Here is a 21,889-nt window from a genome sequence, read left to right on the forward strand (position 1 = left end):
TAAAACATTGGGGTGTTTATTTTACTTTACTATTAGAAATAATAAAAGATGATAAAGAGAAAAGAAAAATTGTACTAACTGACATTAAATTGGATCATTCTTCAATTAACTACTTTGGTATATTTGATCTATTAAAATTAGGACCAAATTGATAGAATATATAAGTAACAATGATCAAATGTGTGATTATACCACATATTTTAACTGCCATATCAGCTTTTTCGTTAAATATTAACGACAAGTGGTTTAATTGAATGCATTTTGAGTGACCTGATTGACAAAATTTCAAAAAAACAAGGTCAAAATAAAGAGGGGTAATAATTAGGTGGTCACTGGTATAATTTACCTATTATTTTAAATAATTTACCTTTAAATTTTCAACTAATTTATAATTATATGTTAATTCTTTTAGGATTTTTAATTTTATAAATTAAATTAATGGTACTCATCGTTAGTGGTATTCATCAATCGTTGTAGAATCATCCTAAAGATTTAACATTAATTGGTCTCTCTTTTATACAAATAGTTATGTTTAAACTTGAATTCTAATAGTAATTTGGTAAAAAAATATCATTAATGTCTATTATTCATTTAAATAAGATGTGTTCATTAGAAATTTAAAACTATACAAGTTTGAACTAAAAATATGAAAGTAATTTTTTATGGGCAATCTCATAAAAGTTTAAAGAGATTTTTCGATAAAAATATATTTTTTTCAAATTAATAATGATTATTTTTATTTAAATTTGATGGATGATAACTATTTTACTATTTTATAGTTTTTAATAGGGGTCGAGCCGAGTCGATCTCGAATATTGTCGAGTTCAACTCGCACTCAAAAACTTTATATGTAAACTCGACTCGAAAACTCACAAGCCTAAAATTTTCAAACTCAACTCAAACTTGAAAAGACTCGAAATAAAAAAAATCAAAAACTCAATTCAAGCTCGGACCTCCCCTACAAGCAAGCTACAATGAAAGGTTCTCACCCTCAAAAAATAAATTTAATATCGTATGAGCCCTTAGGCCTATGTTTCAGATATTAAGCTAATAATCACATACTACACTTCATCTTAGCCAAAAGGCGGAGAAAGATATACTAACACAGGTGTTAGTCCACTCTTTTTATAACTCACTCCAGCCTTCTTACTTTCTTTAGCGTCCGGTGTGGGATATAAATTCAAAAGGCTTTGGACTAACAAGGAGCCTTTTTCTGCGCAATAGCGCCACCTTGTCTTCCCAGCCATGGAGCATCTTTTACTTTTCCTTTCTTCCTATATTTATGCTCTGTAAATATTTAGATTTATAAACTTTGAGTTCATTCAAGATCAATCAATAAATCGTATAATGATGGTGGAGATTGAGACTTTTATATAAAAAGTTAGTATGGGTTTTCGATGAAAATCAAAGCAAAGAGCAATCAACTTTGTTTCTGATTTTAAACAAGTAATCTCTTGAAAATGCTATAGCATGACATGACTGGTGGGTTAGGAGCTCAAGTTAGTGAGTGCACTGCAGGAAAAAGAGGAAGCCCTGCCAACTAATCACCTTTAGTTTTTTTTCATGAACCGTTAGTGCATTGGAATTTGACTGTATAGTAATGATATCTTCTTCTTTCTTTGCCATTTCCTTTTCGTTCAAAGGTCTCTTGCGCACCTGCATTGGCAGTTATAATTTAGCTATTTAAAAAAGACAACAAAATCAAGGAAGAAAGTACATTTCCTTTTCCCATTCTTTCTTGGCATTAGTTTCAGGTTAAGATTTTAATATCCACATCATATCTTGTAGGGGTCGGTAGAATGGTTTGATATTCCTTTGATCATGAAGTTAATGTTACATTACATCAATGGAGATGTTACAAGAGCTTTTGCAGTGCAGTCTTTGTTATGAAGATCAAGTGGATCTAAACAGATCTATGGGTGAGCAGTAAATCAAGTATGCAATGTTTTCTCAAGATGGAGGAAATGCACCAAGCCCTTATGGTTTTCCTAATCCTAGTTGCATGAAACATTTTCGTTCAATTTATTGTTGTTCAGTCATCAACAAGTGCATCTTGTTGCTAGAATGACAAAGTTCTTGCCTAAGCTTATTGCAAGCAACTGGTCTGTATTCATTCAAAGGCATAATATTTCTGATAACATCCTCTTGTTAGTAATAATTTCCTGCATATTATATAGACATAATATTTTGATAATTAAATTTATATTATAATCATTTGTATTTTATTATATAATATTTCCTAAATAATACTATTAATTATTCTAAAGTCGAATTGATTATTATTATGGGCACAATAATATATTGGACTTAATATTAAGTTTGATTGATATTCAAAAGATAAATATGTGTATAAGATACAAATCAAATTCATATATAATGAGAATCATATATTGAGATATGATCAATTAAAATAAAATGTTTCCTTCTTATTGTAAGAGAGATATCTCTAGGTCTCTTGACAATTGAGACAAAAAAATGCATGACCTTTTCAAATGAATAAATGAATTGTTTAATCAAATTAATTGTTTTCAAGAAATTAAAGATGTAACAATCAAATAAAATTGATGTTTTGATCACCGTTTGTTTTGATAATGAACCTATTTATTGATTTGACCAAGTTTGATTTATTAGTTTATTTACATATAAACCCTTGTTAATTTCATTAATTTCATTTTGCATAATTTGTATGTTACCTTCATGTGCATAACTTAACCCCTATCACATAATCGAATTAAGGGTTTAGGGTTTAGAGCTTAAGGCTTAAGGCTTTGGGTTTATGGTTTGGGATTTAGGGTTTGTAGTGTATAGTTTATAGCTTAGGGTGTAATCTAACATGTGATTAATTAAATGAGCTTTTATTTTTCTTTTAGTATCCTATCACATAATCAGATTAAGAATTTAGGGTTTAGGATTTAGGATTTAGTACTTAGGATTTATAGTTTATGATTTAAAGTTTAGGGTGTAATCTAATATGTGCGTAATTAATTGGGCTTTTAATTTTCTTTTAGTAATATACAATATAACAATTGGACTTAGGTTGCTTAATTAAAAAAATTAAAATTTGAGGGTAGTTGTATTATAGAATTTTTAGTATATTTTTAAAATTTTATAATTATCAGTAATGTATTTTTAATAAATTTTTTATAATGTAATTTTAAAAAATCTAAAATTATAATATAAAATTTTTTCGAGTTGCTCTCGAGCTTTTCGAGTCGAATATCGAGTAGCTCGTTTCGGCTCGTTAAGAACTCGAGTCGAGCTCGAGCTCGAGTCGAGTCCATTCAATCCGATTATTTATCGAGCCTTGATCGAGTCGATCTCGAGTAGCTCGCGATCTGTCTCGTCTCATTTACAGTCCTAGTTTTTAATAGTTGAGGAATTCAACAAAAATAATATCATGTAATTGGGATATCACTTGTATGCTCTACAGTTAGTTTTATTACTCAACTTTGAACATATTTATCTTATTTATTAAACTTTTAAAATATTTAATTTTAATTAATCAAGTTTTGAATTACTCCATTTTTATCATGTAATGTTTATTTACAAACAATATGATTATTAGAGATAATTATTTCACTGAAATCTGACGAGTTTTAACATGACCTGACTCTATAAGGTCACTTTTTTAAATTCAGATTTAGATCAAATTCATTTTTTTTCACTATCGTCGCATGGGGATTAGTCTTTCTCATTTGGGGTTTAAGGTTTTCATTTGGCATCAATATTTTTCTAACACTTGCTGCAGTTTCACTGACTCATAGTAGAATCATATTATAGATAAAAAAGTGTATTTAACTTTGTTTTTGAGTTTTGTGAATTGGAATCTGTTCCAACTTTTTAAGGGTGTTAAAAAATACACGATTCGAACGATTCAACTCGACTCGATTATCCGATTTAAAATTATCGGGTATTTATATTGAAAATACCCGAATTCAAACAGTCATACCAACGGCATTAAATTAAGAGTAAAAATAAAATTGGATCCTAAAAATATACTCTTCCATTCAAAACAATTAAACCATGTACATGAACTCTGTTTGTTGTCTTCACATTTCGATACGTCTGCAAGAAAAAAGAAGATTAATAACTTGTTGAGGAGTAAACAAGTTAATGCATTGGTGGTTTAGGGCAAAAGCTGTGAATGGTTGATTGTAGTTTTTGTGTGATGTTAATCAATCAATTACTTAATTAAATTGCAAGTTTATTCTTCAGTCTGCTGTGAATTGGGCAGGCGATTGTGGGTTACCATTATGACTGAAAATACGGCTTGCAGCCCCCCCCCCCCAAAATCCCCAGTGTTTATCAATCTGAACGCTGTGTGAAATGGCTGACATAGTTGCTGATCTACTTTCGATGTTTTCTTTTCTCGATTTAAGCAGTGGGAAATGTTGAAAAGAAATTTTGCTTAATTCCAAAGAACCAAGACGGTGATGCACGTAGCAGAGTGGCAGCTGGGTTTACTACAGTGAGGTGACGTTTCTGGCCCAGAACACCAGTCTCCGCCACACTATAGCCCATTATTCTAAGCCCTTAAACACGCCAATACAAAAAGGCTGAAATTTGATTATCGGAACTCATCATAGTAGTCATGTAAACGAATCGAACGTTCAGCGAACTGTTTGTAAATTGTTCGATAAAAGTTCAGTTATAATTTTTTATTTATTAAACGTACGAACATAAATAATATTTTGTGTTCATTTAATTAAATGAACGAACATGAACAGAGGGCTCGTTTATTCATTTAAGTTCGCGAATGTTCGATAATATGTTCGTTTATATTCGTTCATTTATGTTCATTTATGTGCGTTCATTTATGTTTAGCCCAATATCTCTAAATTCATTTAAAATATTAAAACCTAATAAATTTTAATATGATACTCATAAATATTTTAAAATTCAATTAATTTTAAATACAAATAAAAAAAGCTCAAAACAATTAAATATAACATAATCCTAAAATTGTTAGGAAAGAAAAAAGAATCTATTTTCATTTATGTTCGTTTACGCTCTTTTATTGTGTTCGTTTATGTTCGTTTACATCAGTTCGTTTATGTTCGTTCATTTATCATTTAAATGATTAAATGAACGAATATGAACGAACACGAACATGCTACATTCCTTAGCGAACGAACTCGAACAAGAAATATTCATTTGTTTATGTTTGTGTTTATTCATTTGTTCGGTTAAAGTTAAACGAACATGAACATACTCTCATTCGTGTTCATTCGATTCGTTTACAGGCCTACATCATAGCCACCTTAAACATCGTAGCCCTGAACACAAATGCCCAATTTGCACATCCCTCTGCTTCATAATTATATATACATCATTATATTTAAAATTTAATCGAATCCAACCTCTAATCGGAGAACAATAAAAATGTATTAGTATTGTTTATTTACAAAAAAAAAAGATTATTTAAAAAATATTAATTTTTAGGATAAATTATATTTTTGGTCCTTTAACTTTGTTTGTGCTTCTATTTTTATGATTCAACTTTAAATTTTTTCAATTTCACCCTAAATCTTAATACCGTTTAAACTGTTGAGAATATTCTATGTTGTAAAGTCTCCCCAATTTTTTTATTATCAAATTCATACTTTTAGAAAAACATTTATTCTAAATTTGAGCGATAAGAATATAAAAATAAAGGAAACAATAATATGTTTTGATTTAATGTTGATTAAACAATGAAAATTATAATATTTATTTAGAGTTTTTTTTAATCAAAGAATGGTTAATAAAAAAGGAGTTGCTATTTATTGTTTTTATTTCTTTATTCTATTTATTGTTGATTTAGAATAACAGATAGCCGGGAATTAATGGAAACTATTATTCCGCCTTTTCCAATGACCAAAAACTGACAAAACTCAGCAAACTTCTGATTCCTTCGTCTCTATAACGTCTGACCCTTTCACGTCCCAATCCACTGAATTTCTCTTTCCCCCTTCTCCTCCCCTTAGACCCTATGCTTCTTCTGTGACTTTCTGCACAAAATCTGAATGCGTACGTCCTCTTTGTTTCTCTCTCCTACGATTTTTGTCTGTTTTCCCACTCTATTTATAACCCATCCACGGCTCTCTTCCACCATTGTCTGCTCATTTTCAGCTAAACTAGAAAACCCAACACCAACAAAGACGCACAAGGTTTATCCAGATTAAGAAAAAAGTGGTCTCTTTTGATTTAAAGAGAAAACCTCAGCTTTTTTCTAGTTCTGCTTAGGTTTGATGAATGCCTGGCGATACTTGTTATGGCTGTTCAAGCGCGGTTTTGTTATGAAAATATGGGTTTGCCTTTGCCTATTCTTCCTTCATTCGAAGCTGGTTTTAGTCTTCAAGAGTTTCCTTCTCAACAAAACGCTCAGAGCTTGGTTTCCATGGCGGTTTCTCAACCTTTAGATGCTCAACTGGAGATTCAAAGGCAGGAACTTGATTGTTTTCTTCAGTTACGGGTAAGAAATTCATTATATCATTTACGTCAACTGTATTATCTATTTTCGCAGCTGAAAAATTCTTTTTTTACATGTTTTTAAACTCAGAACGAAAGACTAAGATATGCGTTACGAAAGCAAAGGAATGAACAGCTGGGGAATCTGTTAAAGATTGTGGAATCGAAGGCGTTATATTTGTTGACTCGAAAAGAAGAAGACTTGGCACGAGCAACAAATAAAAGAATGGAGCTCGAAGCATGCTTAAGAGAAGTGGAAAGAGAAAGCAAGTCATGGCAAAGACTTGCTGAAGCCAATGAATCAACGGCTATGGATCTTAGCAAAAGACTCGAACAAGCCAAAGACAATGCAGTTGAAGACGAAGAGTCCTGCAACAATGATCAACAACAAGACAGAGACAGTAAGATGGCTTGTAAACAGTGCAACTCTAAGAGCTCATGCGTTCTCTTTTTACCTTGCAGACACCTTTGCTCCTGCAAATCATGTGAACCATTGCTTGTTTCTTGTCCCGTCTGTAAATCCGTAAAGGAAGGGAGCGTTAAAGTTTTTTTGGCTTAATCAAAGAAGAATAAACTAATGCTTGTTCATTCTGAAACTAACCATGTGTTTCCGTTTCTAGTTAATTTCTGGGTTAATTTCTCTTTCCCTGATTTGGGTTGCTCCCAAAATGAAAAAAAAAGATTAGATTTCTTTAGTGAGATTGATTTCGATTCACGAGGAATGACAGCTCTCTCTACGTTTAAACAGTGTACTTTTTTCGTTGAACTGGCAAAAGAAAGATTTGATAGCTAGCCTAGCAATCCCTCAAAATAGTCGTGGAACTTTCCCACCGTCGCCATTCCCCCCCCCCTCCCCTCATTTGTTTTGTTTTAGCCAATGTATTATCCATTGAAATGACACAAGCTGTGAAACGTGTGAAGGTAAATCTGGGAAAGTTGAAAGAAATTCATCCCAGGGAATAAACTTTCTCGGTTATATCTCTTTATGTATTCTTTGTTTTATTTTCTCGGAAATTTCGACCAAAATCTGCATGTGGGGGTTGGATATGTAGGGTATGGGCGATGATGGAGAAGAGAAGAGAAGAGAAGAGAAGAGAAGAGATGGGAGATTGTTTTCTTTATTATAATAGGATTATTATTTTTTTTTATTTTTTATTAAATTAAATTAATTATTATAAAATAATGAATTTTGGATAATTTTATATTTTCTTTTCATTTTTAGCACTTATAATGTTTAAATATTATTTATTCATTTTAAAATATTTTTTGATTTCTTATATAAATCACAATATAATAGGTAAATTACGTATTTAGTACTTAAACTATTGATTTTGGTCAATTTTAATATCCAAACTTTTTAAAAAAAAATTAATTCTAACATTTAGTTTTTATTTCATTTTAGCGTCATGTTAAAAACTTAATGCGTTTAGTACATAAATTATTAGTTTTGGCTCGTTTTAATATCTAAACTTTTAAAAAAATCAAAATTTAACGTTGAATTTTTAGTGTATTAAAATAAAATAAAAACTAAACATTAAGTAAAGGTTTTGAAAAATTAAAAATTTATGTACTAAAAATGATTAAAATTGATAGTTTAAGTATTAAATGCTTAATCTATCCTAATATTATTTACGTTAAGATCAGTAGTAGATGAAATAATTGACTCCAATTTAAAAGTTTGAAATTTAAGTGAAAAAAATATAAGGACTAAATTTATTATTATTTTAAATATGAGGGCCAAAAGAGCATTAAGCCTATTTTTTTCTCAAGTCTCCAAACAGAGGAAAGTTAAGAAACCAGATTTCCTTTCTATCGTTGAACCCTTGACCCCCTCTTTTGTTCGCCTTAAGCTTGCCGTATTTGTTTGCACGAGAGGAGGTTTTATTTGAACGGCTAGGATCAACTTCTACTTATGACATGTGGGTCCCAATCCTTTGAAGATATCATGCGGGGCGGGCTGTCGGCTGTCGATTGGCGCAACAAATATGGGAGACCATCAAAGGAAGATTATTCCTGTGGCATGGGTACCTAATGATTGAATATATTTAATTTGTACTAATATTTATAATATTTTTAAAGATATTTATGTTAAAGTTTATTTTGATTTGTCAACACTCTGATTTTGATAAACTTGATCTTATTAATGTTTAAAAAAGATTAGTTCGAAATATACATATACGGTTCACATTGCATATAATTTTTATGTTACGTTTCGTGATTGATACATGTTGTTTGACTGTGTTTATATACATAAACATCGATGTTTCTAGTAATGATTGATATGACAAAAGTCGTTTTGATCTTATATGAATATAATTGATGGATAAAAATGTTATAGAATACCTATTGCATGATAATAATTTTTTAGCACATAAGGTTACACATTTATCAGGAAATATATATTGTCCAAGTGGGCGATTGTTAGATTAAAATACATAATTATGGGTACATATTTATAGTGTATATTGTTATGATAAAATATGACACAAATTAAGTAACCAATTATGTTATATGATATAAAGTCATAAGGTATTAAAAGTATCATGAAAATAAAAATGTAGATATTATTAAAGTTGTATCTTTAATTTGATGAATGGAAGATTTATAAATACGAACAATAATTGATTCTTAAATCAACTATATAAAGGGGTTATGATCCCTAAGAAATATACAATCTCATATTTTCTCTTATCACGTCAAAAAATTTATACTCAAGAGAATTATATCTTCTTGGAAGATAACAACTAAAGAAAGATTCAAAGATTTCAATCTATCAATTAATTCAGGTACGCTTCCGCATCTAATATTTTATTCTTGATGATTTGACAATATTAGATATTGATTAATTCATATTTTATTATGATTTTTGTTCTAACAATTGTTTGATTTGTTGACAAAAATGTAAGATTACAATATTTGGTGGAAAGAATATAAGATTGAGAAAATGTATGTTTTATCAAGTTGTCATTGAGATATATTTTCATTTTTAACAAGTTGAATTCTCAATATTAACGTTAAAATATTTACATGAAAATTCATAGAAAATATAATTTTCTATTATTTTCATATATTTTTTAAATCAAAGTTGTACACAAATAACTTAATATATTTGTTATATTTAATTTTTTATTTCTTTGAAAATACATGAATATATTTACATCAATCTAATTATGTGTTTATTTTTAGGTATTAAGATATAGAGAGATGTACATACTTAAACTGTGCAAGTACGTGTTAATTACTTTAATTTTTTTTTATTCATGCTACGTGTATGAGTTGTACAATGAAATATCATATCAAATTACTTGATAAAATTAATAGAAGACAAAAAATATAATATGAAAACCTTTTATGAAAATTAACCCTAACAAATAAATGTAATAAAACTTGAATCAAACATATATATAATAAATAATCGAAATAAAAAAAAATTAAAAATATTTTTATTTTACTTTTTATTTTATAGGAATTATATAAGTTTTAATAAAATCTGAAACTATTAAAAATAAATAAATAGTTTTATACCTGTGTAATTATATACAAAAATAATTATATTATTTTAGGGGTATTATTATCTTAAGGGGGAGGAAATAGATTTATAAAATAGTTTTATGCTAATGCAACATGGAACATTCCTATGTTGTCCACGCTTCTCCCATCGGATGTAATCCCACACATCATTAGCGCTCGCGGCCCTATTTCGGATGACTTCGCAGATTCTCCCAGTTGGCGTAGGAGTGATACTTTCTATTCTCCCAGTTGGAGTTGGAGTGATACTTTCTCTATCAGTAACGCATATGAAGTTCTAATGCAAGGTAGTTGGGATCCTTTCTCCTCTCATTGGGAAACTTTTTGGAAGCTTGCCGTCCCTCAAAGGGTTCGAATTTTCCTTTGGCTGGAGTACAAGGAAAAATTATTGGCCAACTCCGAGCGACAGCAGCGATTCATAGCTAATAATGCTGCATGCTTTCTTTGTGGAGATAGTAACGAGACAATGATTCACGCCCTCCATGACTGCCCTATTGCGAAGAACACTTGGATTGATGCCTTGCCTAATCTCGTCAGGACAGATTTTTTTCCATCTGGATGTCCGAGATTGGATCCTATCAAATTTAAATAAGGTTCGCAGCACTCCCTCTCATAATGCAGGCTGGAGTATTTCTTTTTGCTGCTTTGTGTTGGTACAATTGGAAAGCTAGAAGTGAGACTATATTCTCAAACCGAAGGTATTGTCCATCAGACATTGCCCATCGCAGCCTAGCCTGGGCTCTTCATTATGAAACAAGCAGCATTTGTCCGTCTCATTTTGATTTTCCGGCTCATCATGCTGAAACCTGCTCTAGCGTACCAATGGACTCCACCTCCCTTGAACTGGATTGCGCTTAATACAGATGGGTCATTTTGCCCGACCACAGGTCACGCAACTATAACCGGTATTTTTCGGATAAGCATGGCTCTTGGATGCACGGTTTCAGCCGAGCAATTGGTGTTGCTGATCCACTCCATTCTGAGCTTTGGGCAGTTCACGATGGTCTCCAATTAGCTTCGCATCTAGGCTACGAATTTGTCCAAGTTCAATCTGATTATTCCAGACTCGTTTCGATGCTCTTCACGGACACTATCTCTTCAAACTCGAATCCTCTAGTCCGAGCCATCACGATGTTCCTTCATCGAGCGTGGGCTTTAGAGTTCAAATGGGTTCCTCGTGAAACAAATGGTGCAGTTAATACCTTGGCCAAGAGTACTTTTCGCTCCTCATTCAAGCTCTCTCTCTATGAAAGCCCTCCTGGATTTCTACTTGATTTTCTCAAAAGGGATTTAGAGGACCAATCTCAATGTAATACTAGGCGATTTAACCTAGCAATGCTTTCTACTTATATTAAAAAAAATCAAATTATATTTATTAAGAAATAATGTGGCTTCAAATAATTATTGCATTAATTTTGCTGAAGCTAGTGGAAGATTACTTCAATACTCGGAAGTCCAACATTTTATGTACGAACAAAATTATAAAAAAGAATGTAATAGAAATTAAGATAAGAAAATGAATGCTAAAGTAATAACTTTAGATCAAAATACTTTAAGTTATTTTTTTTTAAAAAAGAAAGTGAAATATTTTCAAACTAAAGAGCTAGAAAAAAAAATCATGATTTTTCATAATTTCACGGAACTTTCAAGCTGAAATTCGAGTTTAGTGAATGAAGAACATAAATTGAATGATGCACGAATTAAAAGAAAGAATTGTTCATAGGATAATAATAGCAAAAACTATACAACCAAAAGTGCTCCTTATTCTTCCACAGTCCACTCTTTTTTCCTCTCTATCTTTCGAAAGATAAATTTATGTACCTTATTGGTTGCCTCTAATCGCCACACCAGACCACATGTGACGACGAGCGAAAATAAAAGAAAAAGTTGCCCGATTCTTTGCAATGCAGCTTCCACTTCAGTCGAATCAAAAAAATAAAGCACAACTTTATTACCGGATCGTGCTTGTGGTGGCAAGATTGATCAGTTTTGGTCCAAGCATAGGTCTTCAGAACCTCCTCCTACCGAGAGGCGTCGACGTCTTCCTGAAGTATCCTCGGGATGAGTAGACTCTTCTCTTATTGTAATATGCTGAAAAGAACTTGCTAGTACTTCAGAACTTGATATGCCCGGAGACGTTGATCCTACTGTCGTTGAAACCCGATAAGGTATCCATTTACTCCAATCATTGCACCTCCTCACTTTATCATCCTAGAAATATTTCAGTAACAGTCAAACTAAAATGAAAAAAAGGGATTTCCCATAAAAAAAATATCGAACTTAGTCAAGGCATTTCTTTTCAAAGATGATTGCAATGTTGGATTTACTTGTACTTCCACAATAGTTGAGCTCCGTAATGAATCCACTATCAGCTGAATGTTGCTTGTTAAACTCTTAACCTGCAAAAATAATCACCATAAAACAAGCTTAATTAGAAAACCAGAGTAATTGGACTACAAAGTTTACATAAAAGACCTAGACGTGGATCATAATAGTTCCTATGTTCCTTGATATAAAGAATCTTTGTCCGGTTACACAAAATGTAAAACTCATGTCTACAATTTCAAGCCAGTATGGAATCACTTCTCCATTACAATGGCAATATCTCTCCACATACATGCATTAATGCATGTCGGGTGCCAATCTAAAGAAAGATAGCTAGTTCCTAAAAATCCAATGCGCAAACAAAGAGTCAATATCCAATAGATGCCACATAACAACAATAGAAGGGTTATATAATTAATTAGCTAAGGATAAAAGGACGACCTGCATTAGGGGAACAATATTAGATAATCCCGCATTGCCAAATAGGAAATTCAACTACTAATCAATAGCAGAAAGGGACAATTAAAGAGACAATATGGCATAAATCAACAGATCAACATATGTCGGGAAAAGAAAGGTAAAGGGAATTATTATTAACTTATTCTCACTATTATGTATTAGTCCCACAAACTTTTGTGACCCATCTCGATGCCCAAACTTTTCAACCTAAAGCTTTACCTGACTTCAATTTTAACTTAAAACCTACCACCTCTCCATCTTCAACTGATCGAATGGTGCCCCGTAACCTATAGACTCATTCAATTCCGCACAACCAACGTCTTTTATTTATAAAATGCAGAAATCAGAAAAAAATTAACCCTGCAGAATCATTAGCAAACTCCTATAGTAATGACAAATTAAACTACTAGACTCCAATAGAGAAGCTAAATTAATCCCAACAAAGCATAACCAGAATAGAGCCTCCTTTCCAATGACCTTTTTTTGCCTGCATGCAGTAAGTAGGAAAAAGAGCATACGAATATTACGTAAATAAATATAAAAAAACTACTCTATGGAACAAAAATGGCTTACTCTAGGAAATCCTGCTATTAAAGAAATGGCTACCCAACCCTGATCATCCATATTAGACTTCAGAAAGTCATCTTTCACCAAATTATCATCACTGCACAAAAAAAAAAAGATTATTAAAATGCAAAGCCAGCTTACTATCAGACAATTAATTTTCAAAAATAAACTGTTGTTGTAAACAAATTGTCACCAAAAATTAGTTGCAACGTGTATATACCTGAAATAATAATCAATTTGGTGTAATAATAATGCCGACAAAGGAGGATCTGGAACAGACACAAACATCGGAGGCAGGGCAGGGGTAAATGCCGGCATGCCCCTAAATGGGGCCATAGTGAAATACATAGCCTCTGAGAGCAGAGAAAAATTAGTACCACACTAACATAATAGAAATACCCAAGATCTTAAAATTTGAATATACCAGGGTATCCTCCTATGGGATTCATAAATGAGGCCACAGGTTGTGGAGTAACAAACGAATGAACTGCGGGAGACGAATGTGAAGGTCTTGGAAATCCCCTTTGGGGAGCTCTCAAAAGTTGCATATGACCATCTCTTGCATTCCCACGATCGGGATCACGCCTCCCCCAATTATTATAGCCATCCCCACGTGGTCCAAAGCTGCCTCCCCTTCGGAAAGAATGCCGGTCATTGTGAGACTGCGACGCAAAGCCTCCAACCGGTCTGGTTTCCCAACTATTACTCCTGTACTGAGGGTCTCTCGTAGAATTATATGGCATTGCTGGAACAAAATTAGTTGGGGGGATTTGTGACACGGTAAATGGCGGCAGCGGCGGTGGTGGAGGTGGGAGTTGGTGAGAATAACCACCCTGTAGAAGCCCACTAGCAGAGCTATTGCCACTGCGCTTAGAAGATTTCTGCCGATTTACCATTGAGCGGTTTGGCGTTGATTTCGGGTTAGCAGAACCAGCACCTTCTTTCTGAGACGATTGGGGTACCACTGGACCCTATTATTACCACAACATTCAGTCAGTTTGTTTTGTTTATTTAGAATCTATTCTACATTTGGTTGCTTAACCTAAAACAAAAATGTAAGTAAAGTGATTCCTTTTTTTCCAGATTATGTTAAATTCAGAATGTAAATTAATAGAGGAACATAAAAGGAGATAGATGAAACCGGAGGAGTAGAAAGCGATCCGTGGGCCGGAGTCTTTGGAGGAGAATCGGTTAATGATTTTTGAAACCCTTAGAGGATTTAGTTAAAGCAGGCCACCCATCTTCCTTTTCAGAATCCACACCACTCAAGACAGCATTTGAAGGATTGTTCCAACCCGATTTCTTGGGACTTGAAGGAGCAATATTATTGGTATCAGAATCAGAAGCACCTTGAGTGTCCACTAAAGAAATACCTGGCAGCGTAAGAGACAAAGAAGAAGAGTAAGCCACATGCGGAGGAGAAGGGCAATCTAAAAAACTTGATTGCTCAGGCAGGGAAGCAACAACTTGAGCCCAAGGCTGTTTAGGTAAATTATTGTGACGGAACTGAGTATTACTGAGACCTTCGTGTGGGGAGGAAGAATCTGCTGTCATAGCCATTCCAAAAATTCAGAATTTTTTTAGCTTGAAATCAAAATTTGCAGAAGAAGAAAGAATCAATGTCTACAATAGAAGACATTAATGTTTAAATAGAGAAAAGGGGGAAATGGAGAGATTGAAAAGACGGATCTAACATGTGAAACGCACGAGAGAACCGCCGTACACACACACACCAAGGAGGAACCGAAGCCCGGCGCTGTGCTTCTTAGGTTTCTTCTTAGGTTTCTTTAATTATATTAATTAATTGATCTCTCTATGTGTTTTCCTTTCCTTTTGGGCTTTTGTTTTCCCCAGTTTCAGACCTCTCAAAATTAACAAATCACTACCTCTGCCTCTGAACGACACCGTTTACCATTCCTATTATTATCATGGATAAATTACATTGTTTCTCACTGAACTTTAATGTCTCTCCTATTTTACGCTCGTATTTTAAATTTTTTTAATTTACACATTAAATTTTATAGATTAAATCATTTTATTCACTTTGTCGTTAACTTTTTAACGATATTATGACATAGCACAAGCATTAGAACAACGTCGTTTTGAAAAACTTAAATATACACCAAAAAAGACATCGTTTCGAATCCTCTTCTTTCCCCTCATTTTTCTCTCTATTTTGCAAATAAGGTGATCAGTAGTTCTCGCCGATCACCACATCATTTTTCATTCCGGCCATCGTCTATTGTCGTTGATGGTGGTTGTTTGGTCTCAAAATTCATGGGTCAGTTTGTCTCGACCATCTTAGTCTAAATTTGGTGGTTGTTTTACTAGAAAATATCCCAAAATCTGTGAATCTCGACTGAAATGTTTCTGCTTTCTCACTTTTAATCTCCAATTCATGGACTTCGGAGCAAATTCTGACAAAATAGAGGTCGGGTTCGGACTCAAGGTGAGGTGACCCATAGAATTTGGGACCTAACAACCACCATCTACGACGGTCGATGGTGGCCAAAGATAGTGTCTGATCACCATCTATGGGGGTCGATGGTGGTCGACGGTGGCGTCCAACCACCTTTTGTTATATTTATTTTTTAAAAAATATTAAATTTTTTATTATATTTATAAAAAAACATATTTTCTTAAATTATAATAAAGCCTCAAAATCCCTAAAATCCCCAAATCTTAACCTTAACCCGTTGTCATTGTTCTTTCTGACCATGACCACCACCGTTGATGTATCCCCTATCATCTTCCTAGTCATACGTTGTCGTAGTTGTTGTCGATTGGCAATCAGAATCGTGTGGGATCACGATTTTCATCATAGGGTTTGCATGGTATAAAACATCGATTCGTCGTCGATCGGTTACGATTTCATAGGGTTTCAGTCATCGGGGGAGGTGAGGTTTGGTGGAGTTTAGTCGACATCAAAGGACGACGGTCAGTGTGGTTTTAGGGGTAAAATGAAGGTTTTTAAAGTTTTGGAGCTATTTCAAAAAAAATTATTTTTTAAAAAAATATATAATTTTATTTTTATTTTTAAATAAAATATTTAAAATTATCAGATTGTGACACATGTCACTTAATGAGAGAAATTGACACGTTGACGGCCTGGATACCTAAAGTGGTAACGTTTGTAACGTTAGGCACCGGGTGAGTCAAAAACATTAGGCACCTATTTGTGAAAAGAGGGATAGTTTGTTATTAAGCCAAAAGTGTTCTAAAAGTGAATTTTGGATTGTTTGGTTTAAAAATTAAGTATTTAGAGTTTATGTTAAAAAAATACTTTTAAGTAGATAATGTTCGATCAGGGACAAAATTACCCTTGATTCTATGGTCACTGCCCTCACACTATTTTTTATTTAAAAAATAGTTTTTATTTAAAAAATATGTGATTAAATCCTAATTTTGGGTAGTTATGCTATGAAACCCTTAAAATAAAGCCAAAAACAGCGTGACTGATTAAAAAAGGTATTGGGTTAAAAACATCACCTAAAATGTTATAATTCGGAACCTAAAATGTTATCAATCGTAGTAATTGGCAGGTTGCACCTAAATGTTATAACGATAATAAAATAAGTTATAAATAGTAAATGTTATTAATATTATTAACATTTCTAAAATGTTATTAAAGTTTAAGTTGATGAGGCCTTAGATATTCTTACGATAACAAAATAAGTTATAAACGGTAAATGTTATTAATATTATTAACATTTTAGGTTGCGTATAAACATGTTATGATTCAAAGAAGTAGGTTGCGATCTTAAATGTTAATTTTGTAACACCCATAGCTCGTATACGTCTCGAAATACGAGCTAAAGATGTCACATCAACTTGATAAACATTCACTGAACATAAATACTTAAAAATTTGTTTCATTTTAAAAGGTTTCTATTTAAATTATATAATTGTAATACCCCAAATTTTGGCTAATGACTAAAATGTAAGTTTTAAAGTTTAGTGGTTAAAATATAACTTTGAAAAGTTTAGGGCCAAAAATATAATTTTAAAAATTTATATATTTTAGACCGTAAACTAAAACAATAATTTTCATGGTAATCATATTTTCGGTATGAGATTTGTGTTAAAAACTATAAAGCGTTAAAGTTTCGGTATAGAAATTAGATAATCGGATCGAGTCAGAATTTCACAAAAATTTGAAGGATGTTAGATAATTGTTGGAAATATTATTTCCATATTTTAGATCAGAGAAATTTAGCTCAGATTAGTGTAATTTTTCAGATTTTGGCTGAACAGTGGAATTTTAGTGACTAAAATGCAATTTTAAAAAATTGCATGGATAAAGTAAAAAGTCAAATCCAAGTTGACTCATCTTTGACTGTGGAATATTTAAATGGAAGATAATGCAATGACAATTGGTAATTATCAAGTTTCATTAATGGCATTTTTGGGATTTATAATATAATTGAATTCAATTATAGTATAAAGTAGCCATGTGTTAAGGTTGTTAAATACTAGAATAATCAAGAACTTAAACACATTTTCAGCTCTTGAACAAACATAGGCTGAAACTTTACTCTTCCCCAAGGTAATATTTTATTTTTGATTTTAAGCTTACATGATTGATTTTTGGACTAAATTGTGAATAGAAAATTAATACATAAAATTCTCTATCATTGTTATAAATATTGCATGGTGAAGATGCTTGTATATTGAGATTGAGAATTAGGGTTTATGGATTTTGAAGAATTGATGAAGGATTTTTATGTTTTAAAGTTGGAGATAATTATAAGCATGTATGATGATTAAAATATTTACATGCTTATATTAGGTTCGATCACTTTAGGGTTTATTAAGAATTGATGGAAATGGATGCAATTGATGTTGTTATGGTTAGAATAGCATGAATTAATATAAGGAAGATGAATTCATGCTTGAAATTGAATGAAAACCTTGTCCTAAAGTACTATTAGGTTCAAACATAGAGAGGAAATGGGGGAGAAAATTATTGAAATATTTATTATGATCTAGAAATGATATTAGAAGTGTTCTATGTGATTTGGAGATCAATTTGGATCAATTTAGAAGTTTGAATTAGTAAAAGGGTTAATATACAAGTTTTGAGAATTGTGGGATATTATTGTAAAAATGTGAGTTTGGGGGTTTCAATGTTAATTTTTAACATTGTAATGATGGAATTTTAAGTTAGAAAGTTGATTGGAATCAAATTGCAAGTTTGGTAAAGTTGAGGGTGGGAATTCAAAAACGTCTCAATATATAGGGACTTGATTGCAAGTTTATTAAAGGTGAAGTATCCTTTGAGTAATTATTGCAATGCTAGAAATTTTATTAGTATGCTGATTTTTTTATTTAAATATTGAGTTGTGGTTGAATTGCAAGTTTACTAAATTGGGTGGTTGAACTTGAAAAGTTTAAGAAAGTTTTGAAATTGCAAGCTTTTGAATATTTAAGTGTTAATTTGAATATTTTATTGAGATGTTGGAAATTTTATGTAATTAATATGAAATGGTCATAATGGTGAATTATGAATTTAATGGAAAAGTTAAGGTGAATTCTAGAAATATTCATAATTAGTGGCCTGATGCAATTGATAAGAGTATGATTTAGATTTACATCGATTAAGTATCTATTTTATTTTTCTAGACTTTATATTTTAAGTTTAGATTATGTTAGTTCGATACTAACATATAGTTTGAACATGTTATATTATTATGTTACATTGTCAGACTACGAAAAATCTAGTAATTCGAACGATACGAAAGAAAATGATAAAGCTCGTGAATATGAATATCGCATAAAAGATTCGGTAGTGAGGCAAAGGTGAGTGCAGTTTATTTAAATTATTTTTGATCGATGACTTGCGATAATCCAACCTCATATATTTTTCAAGCATGTTTTCTACTTTAATTATGGATTATTTCCATAATGTTTATATAAGTGTTTTATGGATGATTTAGGGTATGAACTGCCCAAGTATGATTTTTATGAGAATGAATATTAAATGTCTATGATTTTCAGACGTTGATTAATAAATGATTTTATTATGAATAAAAAGCTCATTGTATGTTGTATTGAGAGTCGTAGGTACATTTGGCATGCCATAAACTTGAGTACTTTCAAGTCAAGTTATGATACATTCGTGTATATTATGAGTAGCACCTTTGGTGCACATGTTACGATCTACATTTGGAGTGCATCTTATGATATGTTATGATTGGCACCCGTGATGTGCCTAGTGCACAATTTGGGCTCTGAAAATGAAATATAAGCTACGAACGTGTTAAGTTGGACTCTATGGCATGCCAACTACACCCTGTCCTTCAATGACTTTCTTGGACATACAATCTATTTTATTTCATCCATGACAATGTATATTCATATAATTTGGCATTGGGCAGTTCATACCTGAAATAACATCATGTAAATTAGTGATCAATGCATCATATTTTCAACCTTGACATATTATGAACATGTCAATAATATGATAAATGACATAAATATCATACCAACATAAATAAAGTAGACATATCGCAAGTCTTCCTAATGATGTATAAAACATCCATGTATAATGTCATGTATGAATTGCACTCACTTTGACATTATAAATAAGTCAATATAAGCCTCCCTAAACTTCAACTTAATCATTCACTTTAAATTTGGTTTGATCCCAAATTTTTATCACAATTTCATATTATAACAGTTTGCACTACCTTCAAAGAAATATTATTCTGTATCAATATACACACTTAAAAATTATTTTGTTTATGCCACTAGAATCTATACTCAAATACAAATCTAGCCATATAAGACATTCCTTATAGTTCCATTTGTACAATTTATAGTAAATTTTCAAAGTTGGCTTAGAGAAGCTGTTTTGAACAGAATCTGCTGCCATGTTTTCTGACCTATCCTCGATTAAAAAATCATATATTTTTTTTGTATACATCTCAAAATTAGTTTTTGTTTGTTCTAAATAAAACTATACTAATATACGAATCCAACGATATAAAAATCATCCCCAAATCATTTTTGTAGAATTTATAGTGATTTTCTAAACTTACTGTTTATAACACAAATATAGACAGATTTCACCAATTTACATTTTCAACTTATTCAGTAACTCTATTAGCTCACCAAATGCACATGTATGCATAAACCATAAACATAAGTACAAATTAAATTTGCACTCACTTGGTGTACTTAGCTTGTGAACCTTTCTTAGAGATTAACATTTTATCCTTAAACTTCTCCTTAGCTTTAATAATGTTTGATCTTGATTTCAAGAACACAATCTAAATGAGCATTATTACAAAACATATACAAATTCAAACCACATTAAAATCTTACTAACATAGGCACACATTAGAAAATAAATTCCTAAAAATCTTCCGATGCTCATTCGATACTAATTCCATGTCACAACGTATATGTTGACCTTAACACTTCTAATTGACCAATCAAATTTCTTTTTATCCAAATTTCACATAACATTTCACTTAAGTTCCCAACTTTTCCATATTTGTGATTTGAACCTAAACTTTTACCAACTTCCCAAAATAATCAAATTTCATATCCTAACTTCAATTTCAACACTCAAAAAATAATTTCCAACATAGTAGATCAAATATTGCACATTTACACGTTAACCCACAAATTTTTCTATAATTATTGAATAGGTCCCTTAACTTTTATAAAATTACAAAAAGGTCTATGTAACTTTCTAAGGCTTGAAGAATCATTCCTACTTCATTTCCAACCCTTACATATTTTTCCATAACTTTTCTCACTTCTGAAAGCTTAGGTCGAATATCAAGAGTGTAGTGTTTCATGATTTCACTTGATTCAATTCGTTTCGAGCATGAAATCAACATCCATTCAATATTTCAAAACCTCTACAATTAAACTCCTAACTTAATTTCATCAAATCATATCTTTTCCCCAAGTTTAGGGTTAGGTCAAAACTTATATACACATGTATAAGTGATTTTAATCATCAATCAAACTTGGAAATGAATCTACAACCTCAAAGTCCATCATCAATTCTTAAAACCCTAACATGAATATAAACACTAGAATTTGGGATATTTGAACTCAAGAAAAATTATAATGCAATAATGACACCAAATAATAGCGTTTTTCGAATATAACAATTTTATATTTCACGGCTCGATCCAAAGTCCAAAGGAAATTGCTAAAAATGAAAAATAAATTTTTCTTACTTAGATCATGTGGAGCACGAAATGGAGGCTTGAAGATGAGCTTGTCTCACGAAATTTCATGTTAATTTGTCATTTATTAAGCTTAAATAAATTTAAAATTCATTTAATATGAAATGACAATTATATCATTAATGAATCCTCATATTCACATCCATACCAAGCCACATAACCTTTATTATCTTTACAAAGTCAAAGATTGACAAACAATTATTCCCTTGATCCTTTTATCCATGCAACTTTCCAAAAATTTCAATCTTTCCACTTTAATCCAACGATCCAAATTGAACATAGAAATTAATTATCAAATCTAATGATCCATATTATTTTCCATCATTTTAAAATGTGGAAATAATATTTATAAT

The 21,889-nt window shown here is 31.6% G+C and overlaps 1 protein-coding gene, 1 non-coding gene and 1 pseudogene across 2 annotated transcripts; 1 reads left to right on the forward strand and 2 right to left on the reverse strand.

The window, feature by feature from the left end:
- Window positions 1–904: 904 nt before the first annotated feature.
- Window positions 905–1,098, reverse strand: LOC120126627. Its single transcript, XR_005516473.1, has one exon. It is a non-coding gene; the product is annotated as a U2 spliceosomal RNA (small nuclear RNA).
- A 5,139-nt stretch (window positions 1,099–6,237) lies between these two features.
- On the forward strand, window positions 6,238–7,009 carry LOC120126463 (probable BOI-related E3 ubiquitin-protein ligase 2). The gene is made up of 2 exons (XM_039144652.1): window positions 6,238–6,454; window positions 6,542–7,009. Exons 1-2 carry the CDS (start codon window positions 6,254–6,256, stop codon window positions 7,007–7,009), a joined length of 669 nt encoding a protein of 222 aa, XP_039000583.1. The 5' UTR covers window positions 6,238–6,253.
- Window positions 7,010–11,678: 4,669 nt separating this feature from the next.
- LOC120126420 lies at window positions 11,679–15,121 on the reverse strand (annotated as a pseudogene).
- Between the last annotated feature and the right edge of the window lie 6,768 nt (window positions 15,122–21,889).

Source organism: Hibiscus syriacus, unplaced genomic scaffold (genome assembly GCF_006381635.1).
Source record: "Hibiscus syriacus cultivar Baekdansim isolate YM2019G1 unplaced genomic scaffold, ASM638163v2 tig00110458_pilon, whole genome shotgun sequence".
In the NCBI taxonomy this organism is placed as follows: domain Eukaryota; kingdom Viridiplantae; phylum Streptophyta; class Magnoliopsida; order Malvales; family Malvaceae; genus Hibiscus; species Hibiscus syriacus.